The following is a 14,952-nucleotide window of genomic DNA, read 5'->3' as shown; positions in this document are numbered from 1 at the left end:
CATTAAAAAGCATCACGATGAGCTAAAAGGCTGCAATGAAAAACAATAGCTCTAATGTGAATCCATCCACCTGCTGTTGTGTTAGCCGTGCTCTGCAGCTGTCAGAGTACACAGCATCTAATGTACAGACTGTAGGTTAAGCCCCTGTGCTGATGAACTGTTGCTGCCCCCGACCCCCGACCCCCGCCTCAGACAGATGGACAGTCCTGGAAGAGCTGGAGATGCAGACTTCACTCCGAAAGCATTACAAAAAAAAGATGTGCTTAAGTCTCAGACAGTACCATATGTCCTCATGTGGACAATGACTCCCCCCCGCCTCCTGTTTCGAGTCTGTCAGAGTGGGATGACGTGAGGGAGGGGGGTAAGAGTGGGAGGGGCTGGGTCTGTCGGCATGCATTAATCGCTGATTTTCAAAGTGAGGCCCTCTCAAGTATTGCATGAGCAGATTTCAGGGGGCTTGATGGAGTAGCGTTCTTCAGTCACTCTGGGCTGTATGCAACAAAAAGAGCAACAATTTCTCCTTGAATTATTTTCCTTATGTAAATTAAACAGCAACAAAGCCTCATTTACTTTTGTCATTTACACTGAACTTCATTGTTGTACTCGTTACACCCTTCCGTACAATGACAGGTAGAAACTAAAAAACTTTTTTAATGTTGATACACTTGTTTGTCTTGCTTATTACAGCAAAGCAAAATGTAATGTAACAGCTGCAGTGAGGTAACAATAACTTAGGCATTGGTACTTTGGAGGTGCATAAACTTTTGTGCAAGTAAGCGACATCAGAGACAGGGCAAAACGGACAAGAGCTATTCCTTTTGAATTATTTTCAAACACACTTCAGTTGCGGTATGAGCCTTGCAGTTTTGATTGGATAGAGGCATCTCCCCAAATAGCAATTAAATCTGCTATTTCGCCGTCTCTCCACTGCTGCGTGTTGTTGTCCTCCATGGTCAAGCGGTCGTCTTCTTCTTTAGAATCACTCCAGGAAATGTGCATATTACGACGACAACAAGGAACTAATTCCGATTTTAGAGTTGAAATACAAGTCGCATGCTTTGGATTCCAATTTAGTGCCACATACTCAAGTAGCCCAGTTAGCCTGGAACTGGGACCGTTTTAGCTGCAGTATGAATGCAGCCTAAAGCTGTATTTATTGATTTTTGGCAACAACGAACCACAAGAAATCCAAACTCACACAACTCTGACATTTTGCACTCATAGCTGTTTTTCTAACTACATTAGACTCTTGTTAAAGAGACAAAAAGATAAAATAAAACTTTATTGATCCCACGACGGGGACATTTTTTTTTGTTGTACAGCAGCAAAAGAAATAGCAGCACACGGTGCGCAATATAATCGAGCAATTAGACCAGAATACTACAGTGCACACAGCACACAGAAAAGTGAAGGTGGTTGAATTTGTACTCTTCTTTTAGTCGTGGTTTGGTCTATTTGACCTCTTGAGAAAAAGTTTCTTCAGCTTCTTTTTGATAGCCTTTCTTCCAAAACTAGTTGCTAATTTAGTTGTTTTCTTGCTGTGTTTTGCTCGGCTGGAAGTGTAAAAGGTTTATCTTAGCTTTTATCACTGGAAACAGCAGCTTTTGATGCTGGAATCAGTTGTTGTCAAAAGCAATACATACTCTAAATGCGGGGTAGTTCAGGCAGACCACTCGCGTCACTTCCACAGTCACCTGACAACACTTCCTCCAAATTGGCGGTCTATTTAAGCTGCAATATTTCCGGTCTCTCCCTTTGCTTGGTCATTGCGATCGCTGCCCTACACCAGTACTGCTCTCTTACTTTCAGCCCCACCACCACCCCAGCGTCCACCTGCAGGCTCCGACTAGGGGGTTTAAGATATTATCTCATCACGCCTCAATTTCTGCATGTAGAATAAATCTGTGAGGAGTGATGAGGTCGGAGCCTAGACGGCAAACACAAGCTGTGTTCTGCTGCTGCAATAAACATTTCAAACATGTGAGTTGTTTAACTGAACAAAATAACATACCTGTGCAGTGGGTGTTTTGGTCTTTTAAAGCCAAAACAATGAGCTGAATTTAGATGATAAGCTAAACTAAGCTAAGGAGTTGGGTGACGCCTTTTACATTTCAGATATTGGATTTAAAGTTAATGTAAAACCAGCAGTTAGTGAAGCTTTATATTGAACTGCTGTTTCTGCTAAGAGGTTATTTAAACATACATAAACTGGACATTAATTCTAGTAAAATGAATGCCTGAAAATATGGTACCCCTTATGTAAGAAACAGCAGCTGCTACTGTGCAAACATCTTGGAGGGTCTTTAGTTCACTTGCGAGCTACAACAAATTTAATGTGATGCAATATCACGTGGGCTAACATCTAATGCTTACTTTATGATGCATGTAGTCAAAGCCAAATTAAAATGGTGGACTAAAAGCACACGTACAGTAAAGAGCTGCATAACTACAGGGACGAGAGTAAATGTCAGTTTGAGTTTAGTCTCTGGGTAACTTAAAGACCTCCTGTAGTCAGAAGTACTTTGTTAACTCCGTCCACCCACCATATATCCTCACTTATCCTACAGCTCTTTTCTGCTCTGTTTCTCCGTCCATTCTGCTCTTGTCCTGTCCCTCATCGAGGACCCCTGACCGTGTTTTGTGTCTTTGTTGGGCCTCCACATGAAGCTGCTGGTCTTTGTTAGGCTGTCAGAGGTAGAGAGCGAGTGAAAGGGAGGGAGAGACAATTTAGTGGCGTAGGATGGTTGAGTCTGCCGAGGGGAAGAGTATTTTCTGGACTGAATTTACAGTGACTCTATTATGTCTTCATTACACGGCCATAAACACGAAGCCGCATTAACTACACACACAAACGTCCACCGACTACATACTGTACATTATATATGATCTCTATAGGGCTCGGAATCAAATTTACTACTGCCGTTAATCCGACACCTGCGTCTTTGTGCAAACGCCAACATCAGGGAGTTTTTCAATCCCTTATTTTAAAGTCCTTCTTTGTTACGTATTGAAAGCAGTCGCATAAGAAATGAGTCTTTGTTTAATAGCGAAAAGCTAGCTTGGTTAACATTTAGATAAGAACATATCTGACTTAGAAGAATGACATAGTAATTAATACAAATTTTCAGTACTTGACAGCTTGACCAAAAAAAATTACTTTATTTGATGTCTTACTCTGAGAAATAAATGTCTTTCTACAAAAAAATAAAATGTTAGCCATGCTAGCAGTCTCCCATAAAACCGTACTACTAGTTTTTTTATTCATGAATTAGCAAATCTTAGCATGCTAACACACTAAACTACTATTGAGAGCCTGCTAAATATTTACTGTAAAAACATAGCATGTTAATTGTCTTAAGTATGGCAGCATACTGATGTTAGGCACCGTGGATCTTTTAACTAAATGCTAAGTACAGCCTGGGAGCTACATTAGCATGCCTGTAGACCCACAGCCTTCATTTTAACATTTAAGAGCTATGGCTTCTTTTGTTGAAAGGCGGTCTGGATTTAACAATCTGAACAAGAACTTTCTCTAGACAAAAGTACAGTTTAAAATGAGCAAAAATCACATTTAAATAAGACAGACATTATTTTTTAAAACACATTTTAGCCTGCTAGCAGTCTCCCATAAAACTTGCTATTCTTTATTTGATATGAATTAGCAAATCTTAGCACGCTAAACACTCTAAATCATGATTGAGAACCTGGTTAGTATTTATATTACTATTCATGTTAGCCTTTAGCTCAAAGCTCCACCGTGCATAACATCAGTCTGCTGAAATGTTAGCACTTATCACACTATTTTTTGCAGTAAAGAGTCCAACATAAATGCTAAGTGCAGCCTGAGAGCTACATTAGCATGTCTGTAGACTCACAGCCCTGTTTATTTAAATGTGAGAGCGAATGCTGCTTAAAGAAACTAAAATAAAATAAACTAAAGACTCTGAATGAGAACTTTCTCTAGACAAAAGTGCAGTCTAAAATTTGCAAAAATCCCATTTAAATAAGACATAGCTTACTTTAAGAAATAAATGTCTTTTTTAGCCATGCTAGCAGTCTCCCATAAAACTTGCTATAGTTTGTTTGCTATGAATTAGCAAATCTTAGCATGCTAACATGCTAAACCTCGATTGAGAACCTGGTAACTATTCATGTTAGCATTTAGCTCAAAGCTCCACTGTGCATAACATCAGTCTGCTGAAATGTTTACAATCAACAAGTTATTTTCTGCAGTGAATAGTCCAACATAAATGCTAAGTATAGCCTGGGAGCTACATTAGCATGCCTGTAGATTCGTAGCCTTGTTTTTTTTGAACATTTAAGAGCTATGGCTTCTTTTGTTAAAATGTTGTAAGGACTTAACAGTCTGAACAAGTACTTTCTTTAGACAAATAAAGTCTAAAATGAGCAAAAATCACATTTAAATAATAAGTAGTTTGTTTGCGGTGTGAGTAAAGATGAGTACAAATCTGAGCTACAGTAGCATACCATGCTAGCTTTTCGTATTTGATCAGCTTTTCATACTAAGTAAGAGGGGCACCGTTCTTTTGTTGCTACACAAAAGTACTCAAAAAAATGAAAAAAACTATTAAGATAACTTTTATTTAGATTATACATGAACTCATGAAATCTAAACTAACCTCTTGAAGCAGTAGCACCATCCAGGAACTACTAACATTCTTTACTTTGGGGTTCAACAACACAAACCAGATCTCGTAAGAAAAGATCTAAACGAGCTCCTCACACATGCACACACTCAACTTATCCATAGTCGTCCCAACGTCCGGCATCTGTTGGGACCCTTTCATGCTTTCTTCAGCCTGCCACTTACACTCACAGCTGTTTGTAGTGCTTTTATTTTGGAGGAGAGTGTCTCCCTCTCAGCCCCGGCTGGACCCCGACAGGAGAGGAAGGATCAAATGTGGAAATTAACTCAAACTCCCCAATGGGGCACACTTCAGGCTTTTAAGCCTCCGGAGAGAGCTTTTATTGTCCCGAGCGTTGCTATGACGCCAGTCAGTGAGGCTGTGTGTTCCGTGTGTGTGTGTGTGTGTGTGTGTGTGTGTGTACAAGTGGGTCAGTTACCATGGTGACTTTGAAAGTTCTAGCGTTGTAGGTTGGTGAAGACTTTAACTTTCTTTGCCGAAATCTTTTTTTTGTCTTTCTTTTCAGACTTTCATTTTGTCTCTTTCCTTCCATCCTTTAATCTTTCTTTGTCTTTCCTTCTCTCTGCTTTTCAGTCTTTTTTTTATCTTTCTTTCTTTGATGTTGTCTCTGTTTTTCTTTCTTTCTTTTAGTCATCCATCTTTCTATTGTTCTCTTTCTGTTTCTTATCTCTTTTCTGTTTTCTTTGTCTTTTTTTGTTCTGTCTCTGCTGTTCTTTATCTCTTTTTTTCCATCTTTTTTCTGTGTATCTGTCTATCTTTCTGTCTTTTATTCTGTCTGTTTATCTTTCCTTACGTTTCACTGTCTTTTTTTCTCTTTCTTTCTGATCTTCAATGTTTGTTGCTTTTTTCTATCTTTCTATTTTTCTTTTTTGTATATCTGTGTATCTTTCTGTCTTTTATTGTCTGTATATCTTTCTTTACATCTTTTATCGTCTTTCTTGTTCTATCTCTGCCTTTCTTTTTCTCTGTCTTTCGTCCGTCTTTCATGTCTTTTATTATTTCTGGCTCTTTGTTTTTCCGTCGTTACTTCTGTCCTTCTTTCTCTTCTGTTTCTTCCTTGTCTTTTTTCTCATCGTTTTTCTGTCTTTTTTTCCTCCGTTTTTTTTTATTGTATTCTTTTTTTAATTACGTATATTTGTCAGTGATCATGAACAAAAAACTTTATTCTCAAACAAAAAAAGACATTCTTTGTATCAAATTTAACCACTAGCTTTTTGCCGTTTCATTTCTTAAGTGATTAAATTCTTTGTTTACAAAGGATCAGTGTTTCTCAACCTGGGGTTGGAGACCTCACATGGGGTCGCAACATTAATCAGAGGAGACAACTATCAGGATAGAAACAAATAATGCAGATTGTGGATATTAGACTGATGCATTTAACCTCTTCACTTTGCTAAAATCCCTTTCTTTCCCAAACTCAGCCGCTGATGGGTCCCAGGCCAAAAGAGTTGGGAATCACTTGGTTTCATGTTGGTTCAACCACAAAAGCACAAATGTTTCAAGCAGACCTTAATAACGATTACACACTCATTACACACATAATGAAACTGTGTGTGTGTGTGTGTTTGTGTGTGTTCAGGGTGAAGAAGCTGAAGGAGACTCTGGTGACGGTGCAGCAGCTGGATAAGAACATGAGTAACCTCCGCTCGTGGCTTTCTCGCATCGAGGCGGAGCTGTCCCGGCCGATCACCTACAGCGTGTGCCACCACCAGGAGATCCAGAAGAGGCTGGCGGAGCAGCAGGTACACAGAAACACACTGAAATACGCATACTAGTCCACACTGATCCATTTACACCAGGGATTTACATCTTTTTGATATTAACTACTTTTTTGTTAAGTTTTTCCCCCCCTAATTTTTGTGTTTCACCCTTTTATTTCTCTATTTCTCTTTTCTTAAAGTGTCATTGCTTTTAAACAATTTCTTCTCACACTTATGTTTCCCAGTTCTCTGTCACTCCCTCTCACTCTTTGTCTCTCTTTATGATTAATAATTCATATCTGTCCTTTGTTTAACTTTGGGAGTGGTGGTCTCATGCTGTCCTCTGTCCGCTCGTCTGTGGACTGATGTTTAACACATGGTTTCACTGACTAAAGAGATGCCTGTCTTCGCGTCTGTCCAGGAGCTGCAGAGGGACATCGAGCAGCACACGGAGGGCGTAGCGTCCGTGCTCAGTCTGTGCGACGTGTTGCTGCGGGACGAGGACGCTGCTGGCGGCACGGAGGCGGAGAGCGACTCCCTGCAGGAGACCAGCCGCAGCCTGGACCAGCGCTGGAGGACCATCTGTGCCATGGCTCTGGACAGGAGGCTCAAGTAGGAACGAAAACACACACACACACACACACACACACACACACACACACACACACTCTATGTTGTCCTCACACTTTTCAACTGTAAGTCAGTCGGATCAGAACAAACATTAATCCTTTAATGCAAGTTTTTAAGATTTCACAAACAGTAGAACTCTTCTTTTGTCTATTACTGTCTCTACTGATATCAATGTATATATATATAGTGTTAAATATAATGATGTCACAGCTCTTCTTCTGAACTTCTTAGGCTGGTTAGTCCATAAACAAATCCTGAAGCCATGTAGCCTATAGGCACAACTTCTTTTACATCCAATATATCACCCTGCAAGTCACTGTCCTGGTCCATTAAATGTATTTCTAATAAAAACACTTAAAGCAAAATCCACTTATTGGTCTTTCAATACTCTAACTCTGGTACAAAACTCCTCGCAGGATCGAGGAGACGTGGGGACTCTGGTGTAAGTTCCTTGAAGACTATTCACGATTCGAAGATTGGCTCAAGATGGCCGAGCGCACCGCTGCCAACCCCAACTCTGCGGACGTCCTTTATACGGTCGCCAAGGAGGAGCTCAAGAAGTTTGAGGTCAGTTTCGAGGCCGGCTGACAGAACAGGCACAGGCAGATGTGTTTTGTTTTCTCAAAGGGAAATGATTCTAATTGTTGGGTATTAAATTTCATGTCACTGAGTTAATGGAGATTATTGCTTTGACAGATTTGTTTGCACAGCACAAACAATGGAAAAACCCTGCTCAAAGTTTTATTACATCAGTGTACGCTGCCAGGGATTGTTTTAAAGCTCCCGCTCACTCTTTGAACAATCATTGGAGCCATGTCTCATGTGTTTTAACAAATAAATACACGTGTGAAGTAAATCAAACTGCCTTGTTTGACTTTACAGCTGAACACTATTTTTTTTATCAATTTAGATGCTGATTATTTTCTCAACTAATCTGTGATTCGTTTAGTTTTTATGTCCATCCACTTTATTTTAGAAGAAGAGGAAGAAGACAAAGAAACAAGCAAATGTGCTCATTTTTAGAAGCTGGAAACAGCATTTTTTAATATATTCAAAAGTAATTAAATGATTCATAATTTTCTAATTTCATTTAAAGTGATAATCTGGAAGATTTTAATTTAAATAAATGTCTGTTAAGTCTCTATCTATCGCCAAATGAGGTCACACAATGGTGATTGAGCCTATGGCCCACTGATGAAAGCCTTTGCATTTGCAGTATTACAGACTGGGTGTCTGTGGCGACTTTCATTTAAAAAATCCCAAGCGGCGCCCAGTTAGTGACGCGTTTTCCATCACCCAGCAGTGGTTGGTCTGCCAGAGAGGGTCGGCGGAGCTAAGCGGCTGCTTTTCCGCTCTCTGCAAGTGTTGCGAGTAAACAGTAATCTACTATGGCTGAACAAACAAAGAACAGATGGATGACTACAGATACAACTTCAACAAGAAGTGAAAATCCAAAGAAAAAGGAACAAACTCGACACTCAGATGAAGCAAACAGTCTAAAAAGGAAAGCGACCGTCAGCGAGGAAAATCAAGAGTTACAACCAGAGCCAACCGTGGACGTCACACATGCAGCACTGTCTGGATATCTGGGAAGTGTGCTACTGCAATTACCGTTTATCACCATAGATGCTGCCAAAGAGAACGAAACTCCTAGAATCTCCTAGATAACCACTTTAATAGAAGAGGAAGAAAACAAGACAACCAGCAAATATGCACATTTTCAGAAGCTGGAAACAAATGATTCAATGATTCACTGACTTTCTAACTTTATATCGGATTTCGGTCAAATTACTTATTGCTTAATTTAATTAGAGCTTCAGTCCTCTCTGGCATTTTAGATATAGATGTAGAAATTGATTCAGAAGATGAAGTTGCATCTTACACAATAAAAAAAAACCCTGCTGTAGCTTCAACAAGTGACACCGTTGTTACTCTAAATGCATGGTTTATCCCATCTTCCATTCTCCTCTTTAGGGTTTCCAAAGGCAGGTTCATGAGCGGCTGACCCAGCTCGAACTGGTCAACAACCAGTACCGCCGCCTGGCCAGGGAGAACCGCACTGACCGGGCCAGCCAGCTCAAAGCCATGGTCCACGAGGGAAACCGGCGCTGGGACAAGCTGCACCGCCGAGTGGGTGCCATCCTCCGCAGACTCAAGGTACAGAACAGGAACACTATGCCAGTCATAGTGAGCATATGTTAGACTTTAAGGTGCTGAACATCTTAACAGCAGCATCCACAACCTATGTTTATTTCCTGTCATTGCTTTACTATATGCTAAATAAAAGCCATAAAAAGTCCTTAAAAATCATGATAATAAATACAGTTCCTGTTTTTCCTTTCTTGCTTTTCATCCCGTAAATCTTTCTACACTTTCCTCTCAGTATTTCACCAGCCAGAGGGAGGACTTTGAAGGCACCAGGGAGAGCATGCTGGTGTGGCTGACCGAGCTGGACCTGCAGCTCACCAACGTGGAGCACTTTTCAGAGAGCGACGTCCATCACAAGATACAGCAGCTCAATGTGAGGACACAACGTTATAGAATCACAGAACCATTACAGAACATTAGCGGCTCCTTTTGGTTTCCTCCTCTTCTTCCTGCCTCAGTCTCTGCTCATCCAACTGTGTAACCCGTCTCCCTGCAGAGTTTCCAGAAGGAGATCACCCTGAACACGGAGCGTATTGACGGACTGATAGTGTTTGGAGAGGGTCTGATCCAGAAGAGCTCGCCGCAGGATGCCGCGCTGATAGAGGACGAGCTGGAGGAGCTGCACTCGTACTGCCAGGAGGTTTTCAGCAGACTGGTCCGCTTCCACCAGCGCCTCAGCCAGCCCCCGGTGAGCCGGAGAGCATGCATACGCTACATCCAGTCTTCCATTCATAACTTGATTTATACAATATTGAAGGAAATCTCCTCCACTTTCTATTTACTTTTACTGATTTTACTGTTGCCATATAATTCATACAGTTTTCATTTCCTATTCTAAGCCAGCTTTGCAAATCCAGTGAGCTTCAGATGTTTCTTTTATGTAGGGATGTTTAAGGGTATGAAACTACCCCTTACAAACTCTTGATTTGCTGGAAACAGAGCAACAAGATGCCCAACAGTTAAACAAACTGCTATAAAACATTCAAACTATATGTATGTATTTTTGCATCAGATTATCATAGAAGAACCGGAGGTCTCTGGTACATCCTTTTCACTGGAGACGAGCTTGGAGCTGATTAGCCGACCGTGGCTGGGGCGGAGTCAAGCAAGCTTCCCAGCCACGCCCACCCACCTCCTGGCGTGTCCGCAGGAGCGATCGGGGACTCCGGTGAGCGTGGACTCCCTGCCGCTGGAGTGGGACCACACTGTGGACGTGGGAGGTTCATCGTCGCACGAGGATGATGAGGAGGGGGCGGAAGATGAGGAGGATGGGAGAACTTACTTCAGCGCACTGTCAGGTAGATTTACTGTGAAAAACAAGCAGATTTATGGTAAAGGCATAAAACTGAGACGCCATTTTCACATGTTATGAAGAACAACTATTTTTCCCTATGTGACTGTCGTGTTTGAATGAATGCTGCAAAAGAGAAAAGCTCACAAAAGGAGACAGGAAACACAAGAAAAATTATTTGAGACTAAGTAGCCTTTGATTTAAATTTAAAACTGGACTTTTCCAGCTGAAATACAAGGAAAACTTTTAAACCCTTAAGGAGGCGGTATTATGCTGTTGCACATTTTAAGAAATATATATATTGTTACAATGTTGGATGTCCAGACTGAACGTGGGTGAAGTTTCAAATCTGTAGGTCAAAGTATGTTGGAGTAATCCCCAAGCATCTCCGCTCAGTCTGCAGGCTGCTGTGAACGCCAGGTTTCACACAGTTTTTTTCTACACGCTGCACTTTGTGACGTCACAAAGTGCAGCCTAAGCAGGCTTCGGTGAGCTGGCCAAGAGAGCCCAGAAGAAAGTGGGCTTAGAGGGGCGGGGTTTCTTAAAGGGACAGAGCTGACTGAGTCCATGTCTACACGTACAGGGGTATTTTTGAAAACAGTGTTTTTCCCTCCTTCGTTTCCAAAAAAACCCCGTCCACACAAGATTTGTTATTAAAAAAATCCCTGTTCAAACAAAAACTTAAAAACACAACAGAAACGCTGTCTTTAGAATGCCACACCAACAGACGGCGATGTAACTCGGTCATGCAAAGAAGAAAAAGAAAATCGCGGCCAATCAAAAGTCTGAAAAAATCTATTGCAGGACGACTGCCTGGCGGGCTGCAGTGGTGCATCGAGGACGGGGGGCGATATATCAGTATAGTGGACGAGTAACTGCACATATAAGTGTCCTGTTAGCAAGGTTAGAAGCATCACTGGTTTTGTCACGTCCGTCATTTTGCAAGGAACGTCGCCTCATTTGTGACGCCTCGCAAAGGAGGTTACGGCGCACAGCCTGACGTCACGAGCCAAAAATGCTGTTTCCGTGGAAACAGAGTTTCTAAAAGTCTTCGTCCTGTCTGATTTTACAAAAGATCCGTTTTCAGTGACCTTAAAAGGTGGACGAAAGGTCAAAACACAGAGAATAAGCTACGTGTACGTGTGGACATGGCCTGAGTCGTTTCAGGCAGAAGCTGTATGAGGACAAATTAACTCTAAACAATGCTAAGCTTCTCCACAGGTACCACAGAGTGAAATATGAAGCTTGAAATTAGCATAATACCCCCCCTTTAAATTGCTCCTTCGTTACGAAAGAAGTTCCTGCATTAGAAAAGGATCATGTCTGATTTCATGGGACTTCAGAGATGTTCTAACATACACGAATCACACACGTGACCCCTCTCTCCTCCCAGAGCTAGAGCTGATGGAGAGCTTTGAGGAGTTTGTGGAAGCCAGCGAGGCCGTACGAGCCTCCTCGCCGGGTAGGCAAAAGAACGTCTCCACCTTCGTCCGCTCTTCGTGGTGAAATACGTTTCCAGCAAACATGTTCCAGCAGCTGGTGCATCACTCGCCGGGCTGTCGCTGCTGCTTTGCTTTGTGTTGGTGCGGTGTGGAAAATCATTCAGTGCCAACGCAAACACAGTCTTTGCTTTCTCTAACTGGTGTTAAATAAGAAGTCTTATTGGAAAATAGAATCATTCGGGGTAAAAAAGTCAAAAGTTTGGGGTCTTTTTTACTTGTTTTTTTATTTTTTTAACAGTCTTTCTCAGGATAGATCTCTTATTATTCCACTTGAACACATTTTTAATGTTTATTTCCCAACCAAACCTTCTTTTTCACCCGTCCACTCTGTTTTGTTGTTAATTTCAACATTCATGACCTTTAATCCTCCTCCAACATGCTGTCTTTTATCTTCCTCCCTTCTCTGCTCTACACTTTCATCAGTTTATCCTACCTTATTCGTGAGTCACTCCTCCTTCCTCGTGACCTTCGGCATTTTGTTTTATTAGCTTTCGGTTCCTCCCGTCCACTCCTACATTAATTTCCAGACAAATTATGACGGCTCGAAATGAACGAGACGTTTTCTGAGACGATCAGCTACCAGTACTCTGAGTCTCATTTTTTATTTACTGCACAGAAACTCTCTTTCACAATAATTGGACACGACAGTTTCTGCTTTATTTGTTTAAAAACAGTGTTGAAGTTTCCAGCAGCATCTTGCCGTGATCTCTCTCTCCTCTCTCTCCTGCTGCATTAAATAAGTGATCTCACACAGATACCAAGCTGCTCAATCTCCCGGGTGATTTACGCTTGGGTGGCCTCTTTGCTTGGTATCATTCCTGCAGACTTTTGGGCAGAACTCAAGCATGCAAAGGGATGTTTTGGATCTTGTTCCCGACACTGATCAGCACCAATTTTCATCTACTTTGTGTTGACAATACATAAATTGTTCCATCCTGGATTAAAGCGAATGAGTCATAATTTGATCCTGATGTTTCTATCTGGCACAGACAGAGCTACATTTAAGCACAAATTGGGAGTGGAGTCTTTGATAGAAAAATAATTTCAAAATTGTTTGTTTCAGCCTCCAGCAGGTCTTTGTCGGCACTAGAATCTCCAAGATGGCGCTCACAGGGAGACGCAGACACACAAACTCTCCAGCTGGACTCAGGCTGCCAAACTGAGGCTGCACCCGCCCTCACCAGCACGCCTCTGAAGCCAGGCTATGTATGTTCTTAACAAAAGAATAAATCAATATCAGTTCAAATCTAAATGTCAGGACTAACGGTGTGTTTGTTGCGTCTCCAGTTGCGTCTCATGTCTCAGTGCAGCGGCAGCATCGAGGACATTAAACGACTCTCCCTGATGCTGGATGACGAGGAGCAGCCAGATGAGCGCGGCCTGACGGGGCTGACCGCCTCGGACAAACAGTCCGGTGAGAAGCCGTTGAAATAATGCGATAAACACTGAGATGGATCGCACAAACAATAAACACTTATTTCAGCTTTAAAGAAACAGTTTATGAGTGGGTGGTGGGGATATCAATCAGTGAACAATTGCTCAGGACAGAGAGCCTGTGGACAGAGATACTCCAGCGAGTCAAACAGAGACAAGTAGATTTCAAACAGCAAACAAAGTATTCATAAACAAACCATTTGAGGTCAGAGCCTTGCAGTAAATCCCCTAATGATGTGTCCCTTTACATGTTGTGTTTAGTATTAAACTCTTCTGTAAACTGGCTGCAGTTTATTTCCTTTAAGCTAAAATACCTGCATCCACAAAATACAAGGATGCTGCCATAGACTGTGTATAAAAAGTGTTTGGCCTTCCCCATGTTGTTTATTTTAACCAGAAGCGACCATATTTGGACGAGAGCGACAATGTGCAACATGTCTATCCTGATTGACAGTTTCCTGTGGTAGTCACCTGTCACTCACAGGTAGCCGGAGCCTGTTTCATCGTCTGTTTTACTGTAAATGGGACATTAAGGGCGCTTTCACACCTAAAGTCCGTTTGTTTGATCCGAACCAGAGACCAAATAGTTACAAAGTTGCATTTTGCCTGGAGTTTGGTTTGTGTTCACACGGCCGCTTTTACCAGCGGACCAAAAGTTTTGATGCGCGAGGAACCTGCTCTCTGATTGGTCCGAATTTCCACATGGGAGAGAGCACACTCCACAATCACACACATCTCCGTGTTCTTGTGTGTTTCGACAGCTTTTGTGAAATTCTTTGCTCAGCCCATATTTCTATTTCCTCATCCCACATCTGTCCTCTACTCATCGTGCTGCCTGGCTGTGTGTCTGTCCCTGCAAGTGTCAGCACCCGTTAACGACCCACAATGCACCATGTTTTTTGGTTTGCTTCCTGTATTAGATCCTACTTTAAGTCTGTTTCTCACCTAAATTGAACCAGACTGTGGTTCATTTGGAAACAGTCAGAGTCCCGTCTTTTCTGGCAGACCACGGTCCGGTGTTTTCCGAGTAAAGTCTAAAGGTCTGGACCAAAGCTGTCAGGTGTGAAAGCACCCAAATCTACGAGATGAACATCAAGTTGATTGAAGAAGACTTGAAATAAACTCATCAGGAACATGTGTCCTGAGGTAAAGAACTACAAAGAAGGGTCATTTTTAGGTCGTCTTCTTTTTGCACCCTGAGGAGTCGCCCCCTGCTGGCCGTTAGACAGAATGCAGGCTTCACTTTTGAAACCAACAGGCTAAATCCACTTCTTCTATACAGTATATGGATGGTGATTATGTCAGTTTCTCAGACCTAATAATAATAATAATAACAAAACTAGATGAATAAAAATGTCTGTTCTCTCTCTCAGGTGTGATTGAACGCTGGGAGCTGCTAAAGGCTCAGTCCAGGACCGACCTACACGCAGACTCTCGGGAGCCTCAGCCGCTCACATCAGACCTGGATGACATCACTTCCTGGTTGGAGAGCGTGATGCCACACCTTGAGCACCTCCAGCAGTCCGAGCCTGCAGCCAGCATTGAGGAAATGGCAGCAAGAGCCAAAGAACTGAAGGTGA

The 14,952-nt window shown here is 42.0% G+C and overlaps 1 protein-coding gene across 1 annotated transcript in view; it reads left to right on the top strand.

Annotated features, from left to right (window-relative positions):
- The window catches only part of syne2a (spectrin repeat containing, nuclear envelope 2a), a 104,917-nt gene that overhangs the window by 86,585 nt on the left and 3,380 nt on the right, over positions 1-14,952 (top strand). The window contains exons 95-105 of the mRNA XM_069685177.1: positions 6,247-6,409; positions 6,789-6,979; positions 7,414-7,564; positions 8,972-9,154; positions 9,381-9,518; positions 9,642-9,833; positions 10,158-10,443; positions 11,830-11,898; positions 13,002-13,144; positions 13,226-13,352; positions 14,746-14,948. Of these exons, the coding sequence (XP_069541278.1) occupies positions 6,247-6,409; positions 6,789-6,979; positions 7,414-7,564; positions 8,972-9,154; positions 9,381-9,518; positions 9,642-9,833; positions 10,158-10,443; positions 11,830-11,898; positions 13,002-13,144; positions 13,226-13,352; positions 14,746-14,948 (1,846 nt within the window). The remainder of the gene's footprint in view (positions 1-6,246; positions 6,410-6,788; positions 6,980-7,413; positions 7,565-8,971; positions 9,155-9,380; positions 9,519-9,641; positions 9,834-10,157; positions 10,444-11,829; positions 11,899-13,001; positions 13,145-13,225; positions 13,353-14,745; positions 14,949-14,952) is intronic.

This window comes from Semicossyphus pulcher, unplaced genomic scaffold, assembly GCF_022749685.1.
Source record: "Semicossyphus pulcher isolate SPU_LCO1_2020_fin unplaced genomic scaffold, fSemPul1.0.p SCAF_11, whole genome shotgun sequence".
NCBI lineage: Eukaryota > Metazoa > Chordata > Actinopteri > Labriformes > Labridae > Semicossyphus > Semicossyphus pulcher.
Note: the sequence above shows the minus strand (reverse complement) of the source record. Positions and strands in the feature narration are given on the sequence as shown.